Genomic DNA, 12,244 nt, shown 5'->3' with positions numbered 1-12,244 from the left:
AGGAGTACAAGTGTTATCAGACACCAGGAGGAAGGTCCTGTGGTGAGGATAAAGAAGGTGTTTGGAGGAGGCCATGGGGAAGTAGCCCAGGGAGTTGTAGCTGTCATGCAGCTGTTACAGGAGGCACTATAGACAGCTGCAATCCACAGGGCCCTGGGTTGGAACCCGGAGTAGAGGGCGGGCCCGGGTTCCCCCCAAACCTCCCAACTCCTGATCAGACACAGGAGGAGTTGATCCAGACTGTGGGGAAGATCACTGAGGTGAGCAAATCTGCCAATAAACGCAGGACCCACCAAGGTAGAGGAGGAACTTTGTCACAGTATGCTAAATTGTTTGTCAAATAGCATCTTAGAGCCTTGCCAGAGTTACATCCCCAGTTTCCCAGGTTGAGAAAAATATTACTTTATCACTCCCAATCTCCACAGTAAAAGGCTGGCAAGTACATTTTGTCTCACATTAGCTAATGTTGATAGCGTTCAAATGAATAATATGAAATCAAAATATTAGTTGCCTGTGAGCCAATTTCGGCACATCCCTGTCCAACTGCTTCAGCAAATTTCTCTTTGAAGATGTTCCCAAGATTTTCCACTCTTGCCAGGATACCTTCTTTAGGGTTCACTGTACAGTTCTAAAACATGTTCGAAAAAAGGATATTTTGTTTAACTAGGTATATCAAAATATGTTTTTACAAGTTAACCAAGAATATTTTTCCACTTCAGCTTTGTAGCACACCATTATATTAATTAGGTCATCAGTATGGTTACGAAAGAAGTTACTCACCTTGCCCGGTAACGGTGGTTCTTCAAGATGTGTATCCCTAGATGTGCTCCAGTGTAGGTGTGCTTGTGTCCCTGTGCTGCTGATTGGAGAACTTTGGTAGCAGCGTCTGTTAGGCCTGCGCATGTGCTCTCTCTCCTCATGCCCTGCCACAAGGCTAGCCCGCGGGTGTGGGCTAACCCCCCTCAGTTCCGTCTCTCCCACAGAGTCATTGACAGAAACTCTGAAGTAGAGGGGAGGAGGGTGGGTTGTGGAGCACCCATAGACACACACATTTTGAAGAAACATTGTTACTGCAGAAGGTAACTACTACTTCGAGTAGTGTCCCTATGCGTGCTCCACTATAGCTGACTCCCAAGCAGTATACATTACACATCTTCCCTCTGGAGGGCTGGGACGTCAGAGTTGGGTCAGTTACAGATGACAGCATTGTGGAGCCAAAGGCAGCATCCCCAGCAATCGCATAATGTTCTGCAAAAATGTGGACTGACGCCCATGTCACTGCTCTACAGACCTCTGAGATAGGGACATTCTTGAAGAAGGCGATGGATGAGAAGTTTGACCTTGTGGAATGTATCCAAAGGGGTCATACTGCAAACTTTGAAATGTATCAGACAATGTTATGAGACCTGCATGGAAAGTCTTTTGGCTGATATTGCCAAACCCTTGGATCATTCTGCAATGGAGGGTAAAAGTCTGGGGGACTTCTGACATCTAGGGTAATATAGTGTCTCTGTTGTCTCGGTGAGGCTTGGGATAGAAGGTTGGAAGGTGAATCAATTGGTTCATGTGAAATGGGGAGGTTACCTTGGGAATGAATTTTGGATTTTGTCTGAGGGTAACTTTGTCCCAAAGAATACTGAATATGGGGAATGTACATTCAGAGCCACTATTTCCCCTATTCTACTGGCCAAAGTAATCATTATCAGGAAGGCCATTTTCATGAAGAGGTAAGTAAGCAAAGAGTTGGTCTGGGTTCAAAGGGAGGCCTAGTCAGTCCTTTCAGTACTAGGTTTAAGTGGGAGTAGGAGGCCGAACTTGTGGGAAGAGGTTTACAATACCCTGGAGGAAACTTTTGGTTGTCAGGTTTGACAGCACTGAGTACCCTCCACTGGATGATGGAAGGCTGTTATTGCCACTAGGTAGACTCTAAAAGGGTTTATGGACTGCCACAATCTTTTCAGTGCCAGTGCATAGTCAAGGATGTGTGGAAGTATAAGGCTGAGGCCTTTTTCTGCAGCCATATTAGGCAAGCAGCAGCCATGATCCCAGAAGCAGAAAGTCACACCCTCACATTCCATCTAAATTACATTAAAACAATGTAATATCGTGCTGTTAAGAAGGCAATCCTGTCCTAATAATACACATCACCAGATAAAGAAACAGATCTTAAGATCATTAAAGAAAACTTTGATAACATTCTGTCCGGCAAGAAATCACTTATCAACAGTTGTGGTTGTGAAATCCCTACTTATTGTTTTGTCTTTATGGTCCCCACTTCTCTATTGTTCATCTATATGGTCTATGTCTGGTTCTTTGATTGTTTCTGTCTGTTACTTAACTAATTTTGCTAAGTGTAAATCAAGGAAGGGGGCGGGGTATAATTGGTTAAAGAAAAAACGGTTACCCACCTTTTAGTAACTGTTGTTCTTCGAGATGTGTTGTTCATGTCCATTCAAAGTAGGTGTGCACGCGCCGTGTGCACGCCAGCCGGAAGATTTTCCCCTAGCAGCGTCCGTAGGGTCGGCCCTGGCGCCCCCTGGAGTGGCGCCACTACGGCGCCCTATAAGGGGGCCCGCCGACCCTCCACCCCCTCAGTTCCTTCTTGCCGGCACTCCGACAGAGGGGCAGGAGGGTGGGTATTGGAATGGACATGAACAACACATCTCGAAGAACAACAGTTACTAAAAGGTGGGTAACCGTTTTTTCTTCTTCGAGTGGTTGTTCATGTCCATTCAAAGTAGGTGACCCACAAGCCTGACCTTAGGTGGCAGGGTCAGAGATCACTGCTGACTGGAGCACTGCACGACCGAAGGCTGCATCATCCCTAGCCTGGTATGTGATGGCGTAGTGTGACGAGAATGGAGGACCACATGGCCACTCTACAAATCTCCTGAGTCGGGATCTGAGCCAGGAATGCCGCAGAGGAGGCCTGCGCCCTAGTGGAGTGGGCCATGACCGGAGGGACAGAGATCTTAGCTATGCGATAACATTCCCAGATACAGGTCGCGATCCACGAAGAGATGCGCTGAGAGGAGACCAGGAACACCTTCATCCTATCCGCCACTGCGATGAAGAGCTGAGTCGAGCGTCTAAACGGCTTGGTACGCTCGATGTAAAAAGCCAAGGCCCTGCGGACATCCAGGGAATGTAACCTCCGCTCCTCATTGGAAGAGTGTGGTTTCGGATAAAACACCGGGAGAAAAATATCTTGACCCATGTGGAACTGTGAAACAACCTTGGGTAGGAAAGCTGGGTGAGGTCTAAGTTGGACCTTGTCCTTATAGAAGACAGTGTACGGGGGCTCGGATGTTAACGCCCTGAGCTCCGACACCCTCCTGGCCAAGGTGATCGCCACCAGGAAGGCGGTCTTGTACGACAAGTACAACAGGGAGCACGAAGCCAGAGGCTCAGAGGGAGGCCCCGAGAGGGCAGAGAGGACCAGATTCAGATCCCAAGCAGGGGTCGGCTGACGAACATGCGGAAATAGCCTGTCCATACCTTTGAGGAAACGCCCGACTAGCGGGTTCACAAACACCGAGGTACCCCCCCTCTCCTGGATGGAAAGCCGAGATGGCCGCCAAGTGAACATGAATGGAGGAAAGAGAGAGGCCCAGTTGTCTTAGGTGGAGCAAATATAGTCTAGGACAATGGGGATTGGGACCTCCAGCGGATTGTGACCTCGCTGACCCCACCATGTGGAGAAGTGCTTCCATTTGGCCAGGTAGGTGGCCCTAGTTGACGGTTTCCTACTACCGAGCAGCACTTGTCTGACCTGCTGGGAGCACTGCATCTCCACCGGGTTCAGCCATGGAGCATCCATGCTGTGAGGTGAAGGGACTCGAGGTTCGGGTGGCGGAGGGAGCCCCGGTCCTGCGTGATCAGGTCTGGGAGCAGGGGCAGCGCCAGTGGTGCCTGAACGGACATGTGCAGGAGTGACGTGTACCAGTGCTGGCGTGGCCACGCTGGAGCTATCAGGATTACCCGCGCGTGATCCCTGTGAATCTTCAAAATCACCCTGTGTATCAGGGGAGTCGGAGGAAAGGCGTAGAGCAGACCGACCCCCCAAGACTGTAGGAAGGCGTCTGACAGAGACCCCTGACTGTGGCCCAGGAGGGAGCAGAATCGTCGGCACTTCCTGTTTTCCCTCGAGGCAAACAGGTCTAACTGGGGAAAGCCCCAGAGTTGGAAAATTGAGTGCACCACATCCCATCGGAGGGACGACTCGTGACCCCGGAACGAGCAGCTGTGGGTGTCCGCCAAACCGTTCTGCTCCCCCGGAATGTAGAACGCCGTCAGGTGGGTAGCATTGTGGACGCAGAAATCCCACAGTGCGAGGGCTTCCCTGCACAGGGGAGAGGAGCGTGCACCCCCCTGTTTGTTGATATAAAAGACTGCCGCCGTGTTGTCCGAGAGGACTGAAACACATCTGCCGGCCAGGTGGGACCGGAAGGTCAAACAAGCCAGGCGAACCGCTCTCAGCTCCCTGACACTGATATGCAACTTGAGGTCCTCCGGCAACCACAAGCCCTGCGTCCTGAGGTGTCCCAGGTGCGCTCCCCAACCCCGATCCGAGGCATCCGTTACCAGGGAGAGGGAGGGCTGAGGGGCAGCGAAGGGGACACCCATGCACACTTTCTGCGGGTCGAGCCACCACCGCAGCAAGCTTAGCACCAAGCGGGGAATGGACAACACTGAGTCCAAGGGGTCCCTGGCCGGGCAATAAACTGTCGCTAACCAGGACTGTAGAAGGCGAAGCCGGAGTCTGGCATGGTCTACCACATAGGTGCACGCCGCCATGTGACCCAACAGCCGGAGGCAAACTCGCGCCGTGGTAATCGTGCAGTCAGAGTATGAGCTCGGAAATCGCACGGAACCTGGATTCCGGCAGGTACGCTCTGGCATGGGTGGAGTCCAGAACTGCTCCTATGAACTCTATTCGTTGCGTCGGAGACAGGGTGCACTTGGCTTCGTTCAAGAGGAGGCTGAGATCGAGGAAGGTCCACCAGATGAACGACACCTGGGTCTCCACCTGCTCCTGGGAGCGGCCCTTTATGAGCAAGTCGTCCAGGTAGGGGAATACCTGGATGCCCTGCCTGCGCAGGAAGGCCGTCATGACTGCCATGCACTTCGTGAAGACCCTTGGAGCAGCTGACAGGCCGAACGGGAGCACCATGAACTGCAGATGGGCGTCGGTCATGACAAACCTGAGGTACCGACGGTGTCGGGGAATTATGGCAATGTGGAAATAAGCGTCCTTTAAGTCGAGGGCAGCATACCAATCTCCTGGATCCAGGGAGGGAATAATCGAGGACAGGGAGACCATGCGGAACTTGAGCTTTCGCACAAACTTGTTCAGCCGCCGCAAGTCTAGGATGGGCCTCAGGCCCCCTTTTGCCTTCGGTATTAAGAAATACCGGGAGTAGAAGTCTTTGCCCCTGAGCTCCCGAGGGACTTCCTCCACCGGCCCTGCCTCCGTGAGGGACTTCACTTCTTGAGTTAGAAGTTGCTTGTGAAATGGGTCCCTGAAGAGGGACGGGGAGGGCGGCTGGTGGGGCGGGAGGGAGGAGAACTGGATAGAATATCCCCTCTCTACCGTGCGGAGCACCCAGCTGTCCAACGTGATTCGGGACCAGGCATGGTAGAAGGGGGACAGACGTGACCCAAAGGTAGGGGTAGAAGGATCCAGAGTCTCGATAGGTAGGTCGCCCTCGACCATACCATCAAATAGGGGGTCTAGGCCCCGATGGTGGTCTCGATTGACCGGACGCCTGCCCAGAGGGGTGGCGTTGGTGGTGCCTCCTGCCATTTCTGCCCCAGCTCCTGGCGAGTCTGTGGCTGGTATGGGCGTGGGGCCGTCTGCGGCCTAAACTGTCTGCGCTGGGTCGCAGGGGTATGCAAGCCCAGCAAGCGAAGCGTGGCCCTCGAGTCCTTTAGGCTATGCAGACGTTTGTCTGTCTTTTCTGAAAATAACATCTGACCCTCGAAGGGGAGGTCTTGAATTGTCTGCTGGACCTCATAGGGCAGGCCTGGAGCCAGACTCCCCGCCGCATGACCAGGCCTGTGGCCAGGGTGCGCGAGGCTGAGTCCGCCGCATCTAAGGCAGCCTGGAGAGAGGCTCGGGAGATCAGCTTTCCCTCCTCCACTAGGGCCGAAAACTCTGACCTCGAGTCCTGGGGAAGGAGCTCCGTAAACTTCGACATGGCTGAACATGTGTTATGACCATATCGGCTTACAATTGCCTGTTGGTTGGCAATATGGAGTTGTAGGCCCGCCGTGGAGTACACCTTTCTACCAAAGAGCTCGAGTCTTTTAGCGTCCCTGCTCTTTGGTGTTGACCCCTAAAACCCTTGACGCTCCCGCTGGTTGGCCGCATCCACTACCAGGGAGTCCGGGGGGGGGAGGGGTTGTACAGGTGTTTGTGCCCTTTAGAGGGGACAAAATAGCGCCGCTCCGTTCTCTTGGCAGTAGGGGCCAGTGAGGCTGGCATTTGCCATAAGGTGCGGGATGTATCTGCTATGGTCTTTATCAGCGGGAGAGCCACCCTGGCTGGCCCTGAGGGAGCCAGGATGTCTACTACAGGGTCCGCGTCCATCTCGATTTCCTCAGCTTGGATCGGCGAGCAGCTCAGAGCCTCGCAGAGCAATTGCTGGAGGATTAGAGTGTCCTCTAGGGCTGGTGCCGCCGCTGTGCCTGAGACCGCTTTGTCCGGGGAGGAAGACGAGGAAATTACATTGATCGGCCCTTCCTCCGGTGCATGCAGCCCTTTGGGGTCCTGTGGCACACGGTACTGTGGTTGCGGTGCCGGTTCCGATTCTAAATGCGGCACCGCGACCGGTACCGGGGTTGCCAGTGAGCGGCTTGGCGTATTGGGCGGTGCCTGCGGAGCCCGAACCGAAGCCGCTGCCCGGCTAGCGGGTGCTGAACTTGAAAATGGCACACCCCTGCCCGGCGACGGTGCCAGTGGAAGAGGCAGCTGCGCCGGGGCCACCGACACTGAGGAGACCGAGGCCGACCTTGATCGAGGACCAAACGCCTGGCCTACCGACTGGTGGTAGGCCCAGGGAGTCCAAAACGGCCACTGCGAGGGCGGCTGCCATTGTTGCTGCCACTGTGGGTAACGCTGGTGGCTCGCCCCCGAAACCGATCTCCTGCTCCGTGACCGGCTGGAGCGGTAGGAGTCTGCCTCTGAGGTCTCTGAGTACGAGGACCTGGGGGGAGCAGCACCTGGTGCCGTTGGAGAGCGGTGCAGAGGCGGCGGGGAGCCTCTTATCTGGTCCGGTGCCATCTTAGCGGCGCGGTGCGGGGAGGGAGGCGACAGCATGGCCGGCTTGCCCCTTGATTGTACTGGGGGACGGACCACGGTTGGCAACTCCCTACGGTGTGGGGAGGTCGGTGCCGGGAGTCCCATCAAATCTGAGGCCGCCTCGAACGCCTCCGGCGTCGAAGGCAGGCGCAAGTCTCCTCTGAGGTCCGGGGATCTAGGCTGGTCCGGACTCGACCGCCCTCTCTGCGGTGCAGGAGTCAACGGAGCCGCCGAGGGCTGTAGCCCAGCCTGTCCGCTTGCACTCGCGGACGGCGTCGGCCTCGGATCCTGGTGGGGTGACCGTTCCCTCACCGGCTTTCTCTTCTTGGCGGGCACCGGCGACGGTGAGCGGTGCCGCACTGAGGCTGACTTCCTATGACCCGACTCCGTCCAGTGCCAGGTTTTTGACGACTTGGGCTGGACCCTAAGTCCTGATGCCGGTGCCGGGGCGCTCCGCACCGAGGAAGACGTGCTGGGCACCGCCTCGGCCGGTTCCAGGTCTGAGGGTGGCCGCAGGGCAGCCTCCATCAGAAGGACTCTAAGTCTTTGAGCTCTGTCCTTGAGAGTTCTCGGGCGGAAGCCTCTACAGATAGAGCACTGGTCCTTTTGGTGGCTCTCTCTGAGGCACCTCAAACAAGCAGAGTGCGGGTCACTCTTGGGCATGAATTTCCCGCAGTCCTTGCATAGTTTAAACCCGGGGGACCCGGGCATGCCCCAGCAGGCGACAAAAACTTGGGGGGGGACCCCCCAACTACGAAGAATTATATACAATGATCTAAGTAAACTAACTATAATGCAACTGTATACACGGTCTATACATAAGGATAGGACACTGCAAACTTGCTATGCGCAAGAGAAGTTCCAGCTAGCCGTCACCAGCGGTAAGAAGGAACTGAGGGGGTGGAGGGTCGGCAGGCCCCCTTATAGGACGCCATAGTGGCACCACTCCAGGGAGCGCCAGGGCCGACCCTACGGACGCTGCTAGGGGAAAATCTTCCGGCTGGCGTGCACGCAGCGCGTGCACACCTACTTTGAATGGACATGAACAACCACTCGAAGAAGAATTGTTTTACAATATGTTAGGATTGGTTAGAAAATTGTTTAGTAATATTTCAATAAAATGATTGGCTAAGGTACAGCTAAGCAAGACTCAAGTTTCACTATATAAACTGGGTTCCAAAAGGAAGTTATTTGGAACCAACTCCAGGACACAGCCTCAACATCAGAGCTGCATACGTCAACATCATGCCAATCATAATTGTGCAGAAGGTGGAATCCCCAGATGACCTGATCCTAACTGGCCATTAGGAAAAGTTCATCTGACTGATTGGGAGTGGTGAGCATTGTACGCTTAGTGTGTGCATTCTGTTTTGGTGATTGTTAATAAATAGAGGTTAAATAAGATATTACTGGTCAGGCCCCATAAACCTGCAAAGGATCAAGCCCTGAGTCCACAGGGAATGGGTGTTTGCGCTGAGTCCACAGAGAAGTAGAGCCTGGAGCCCACGGAAGGGTAAAGTTAGGTGCCTTTTGCCTGGAGCCCTAGGAACTGGGAAAGATTGGGGGTGCCTAAATCAACTGGGTTAGGCCTTGAGCCCTAGGAACTAGGTAGAGGTGGAAGCCTGGAACCCTAGGAACTAGGTAGAGGTGAGATGTCCAAGAGTGTACTGGCAACAAATTGAGGGTAAAGTTGGGTGCCTTAGGGTGTATGTAACAGAGAATTTTGTGTGGGTGACACAAGAGTCATGGAGATTTGTTGGGACATACACCAAATCCGAAATCTGGACCATGATGTACTTACCTACAAAAATATCAAGAATTTTCTGTTGTGTAATACCACCTCTTGCATCACCGTTGAACAGGAGCTCTCTAGGGATTGGAACCAAGAAGGAGCCATGCCTTGAGGTGAAGACTTGCCAGGTTGAGATGTAGGCTATGTCCTCTGTTCTGTGAGAGGAGATGTGGAGGAGAGAGATTGGTAGGCACATTGTGAGCTGTGACAGATAGGGATGCTATGTCTGTCTTGGCCACGTTGGGGCAATCAGAAGGACATGTACTGCATCTCTATCTTCGGTAGGACCTTTGATATTAGTGGAAAGGGAGGGAAGGCATAAAGGAAGGCATACCTGTCCCGGGGGGGAGGAGAGCATCACTTAAGGAGTGATGTCATATCCTCGCTCTGGAGCAGTAGCATGGACATTTCTTGTTCAGGTAAGTGACAAATAAGTCTGTGATCAGGTAAGTGACAAATAAGTGACACCACCTGAATAGATCATGAAGTACTGCTGGGTCTAGCTCTCACTCGTAGTCATGAGGGAATTTGCGACAGACTGTCCTCCATCAAGTTCCGTGTACCTGGGAGGTAGGCCACTGACAACGTGGAAGATATACCAGTTCCATAGTCTCATCACTTTCCCACCAAGGAAAGGAGATCAGGCTCCCCCTTGTCAGTTTATGTAGAACATACAGGCAACGTTGTCTGTTAGAACTTTCATGTATGACCCTTTGGTCAGTGGGAAGAAATGGGTACAGGCATTCCTGACTGCCCTTAGGTTGAGGAGGTTGATGTAGAGGGATCGCTCTGTGGGTGACCATTTCCCATATATCATAAAGGCCGTTTAGATGTGCATCCCACCCCCTAAGTAATGCAACAGTGGTGAGAAGCAACAATGAAGGATTATGCGCAAAGGGGATCCCTTTGCAAATGTTGGCTGAGACTTTCTACCAGTCTAGGGAGGTTTCTACCCTGGTGAGCAGTGACAGGGGTTTGTCTAGTCTGTCCCTGTTTGGTCTGTAAATTGAGCTGAAGCACATATGAAAGCACCGCATGAGAAGTCTGGCGTGTGGTATTACCATTGTGCCCACTGCCTTATGTCTCAAGAGTTTGTAGGCAATAGCTGGCTGATATTTGCGGGCTGTTTTGGATGGTCTCCATTAGTGAGGCCAGAGAGAGAAATTTGTGCTGAAGTAGGAAGGCCCTGACACAAAGAGTCAAGGCTGGTGTCTATAAACTCCAGGCAAGGTATTGGAGTAAGGGTTGATGTGTAAACAAGCTCTGTAAACAAGTGCAGCATGACTTTGCCTCCTCAGAGCCTGATCTCTCCATGAGGCTCACCCAGTCATCAATCATCCAGGCAAGGGTAAATCATGATTCCTTGGGAGCATAAGTGGGTGGCCACTACTGAGAGAACCTTGGAAAACACTCTGAAGATGACGTGAAGGGGAGTAACCTGTCCTGGTCATGATCTTGTCCCAGGATGAATCTGAGAAATCATCTGTGAGTTGGTAAGATTGAGATGTGAAAATACATGCCCTGGAGGTCAAGGGCCGAAAACCAGTCGCCCTGTTCCAACGCCAGAATGATCATTGCTAAAGTGACCATCTTGCATTTCTGAGCTTTGACAAACTTTTTGAGAGCGCTGAGGTCCAATATGGGTCTCAGGAAATACCAAGAGTAGAACGCTTTGCCTCATAGGTGCCGAGGTACTGGTTCTATGGCTCCTAACTGGAAACTCTCATGAGAAGGATCCCTGAAGAGGGACATGGAACAGTGTTGTGGAGGGGGCAGGGGGTAAAATGGATAGAGTACCAAGGCGAACAATCTCTAGGACCCATTGGTCCAATGTTATGCGCCCCAGGTACTGCACAATGCTGCCAGACGGTGGCAAAATAGGTGGATTAGCAATGGTCAGATGTAGCAGTTGTAGGGTATGGACTATTGGAACCTCAACCAACGTGACAAAATTGATATTTGGATGTGGAAGGCTAGAACAAGAAAGATTGCTGGCCGGATGTTTACATCTGGAGAATTTAGGTTTTTTTCCCCTGTGGCTCTTAGTATTGTTGAGCTGGGTATTGGGAAGTGCATGGCTTATGCTGGGGCTGTGGACTAAATTTTCTCTTTTGTCCCAGCGTGTAGATGCCCAGCAAATGGAGAGTGCTTGAGAATCCTTCAGAGGGTGAAGTGAGGCACCAGTTTTCTCCACGAAGAGCTTAGTGCCCCTCAAAGGGAAGATATTTCACGGTTACCTGCACCTCCTTCAGGAAACCCAAGAGTTCAGGATATTTCATCACCACCACCACGGAAATGGATCTGGCTGCAGTACTGGCTGCATCAATGGCAGATTGTAGCGATGTCTTTGCTACTAGTTTTCCTTCTTGGATGATGGCCTTAAATTGTTTGTGATGCGACTTGGGCAGCTGCTCAATAAAATTGTTCAGTTTCGAGTAATTCCCATACTCATATTTCACCACAAGCACTTGGTAACTGGCAATTCAAAACTGATCCGTGGCAGAGTATGCCTTCCTCCCAAATAGGTCCTGACACTTCCAGTCCCTATCATAGGGCGTGGACTTCATGTGGTGTTGATGGCCATGAGAACTGACAGCATCCACCACAACAGAGTTAGGTGGAGGGCTGAAGAAGAGAGACTCTGTTTCACTCGCCAGGACACATTACTTTTTGTCTGATCACTTGCAAGTCAGTGCGACCGATGCTGGGGTCTGCCATATGGTTCTTGAGAGACCAAGAAGGGCTTCATTAATAGGGAGGGCCACTTTGGAGGAAGATGACGACTGCAGGATGTTCAGGAACTTATGGTGCATGTCCTTGACTTCCTCCAGAGTTATCTGGAGAAAGTCAGCCAACTCTCTTTGTGAAGTCCTAGAAGAGGGATGGTAGGGAGGCATTACAGCCTCGTCTGGGGAGGAGGACGAGATGGTTTTTGGGGTCACCTCCTCCTTGGCATCATCCTCACACTCCAAAGACTTCTTCTGGGAGCTACAAAGCCCTGGATGCCATGGTCGAGGAAGTGTGTCTTGGGGGCTCATGGGTGGGACTAGAAGTCTGAGAGTCCTGGGGATGGTAGGCAGCCCAGGGGATAGCCATACAAGAATGGCAGTGGTGGGGCCATCTGGGGTTATGTCTGGGGCCCTGCTGGT

The 12,244-nt window shown here is 52.6% G+C and overlaps 1 protein-coding gene across 4 annotated transcripts in view; it reads right to left on the bottom strand.

Annotated features, from left to right (window-relative positions):
• RB1 (RB transcriptional corepressor 1) overlaps positions 1–12,244 on the bottom strand; it is a 196,507-nt gene that overhangs the window by 107,793 nt on the left and 76,470 nt on the right. For all 4 annotated transcript variants that reach the window (XM_045013833.1, XM_045013842.1, XM_045013850.1 and 1 more), the window contains one exon: positions 512–628. In XM_045013833.1, coding sequence (XP_044869768.1) covers positions 512–628 — 117 coding nt within the window. The remainder of the gene's footprint in view (positions 1–511; positions 629–12,244) is intronic.

Source organism: Mauremys mutica, chromosome 1 (assembly GCF_020497125.1).
Source record: "Mauremys mutica isolate MM-2020 ecotype Southern chromosome 1, ASM2049712v1, whole genome shotgun sequence".
Lineage (NCBI taxonomy): Eukaryota > Metazoa > Chordata > Testudines > Geoemydidae > Mauremys > Mauremys mutica.
The sequence above is the reverse complement of the archived record's forward strand: the minus strand, read 5'-3'. Positions and strand labels throughout refer to the sequence as shown.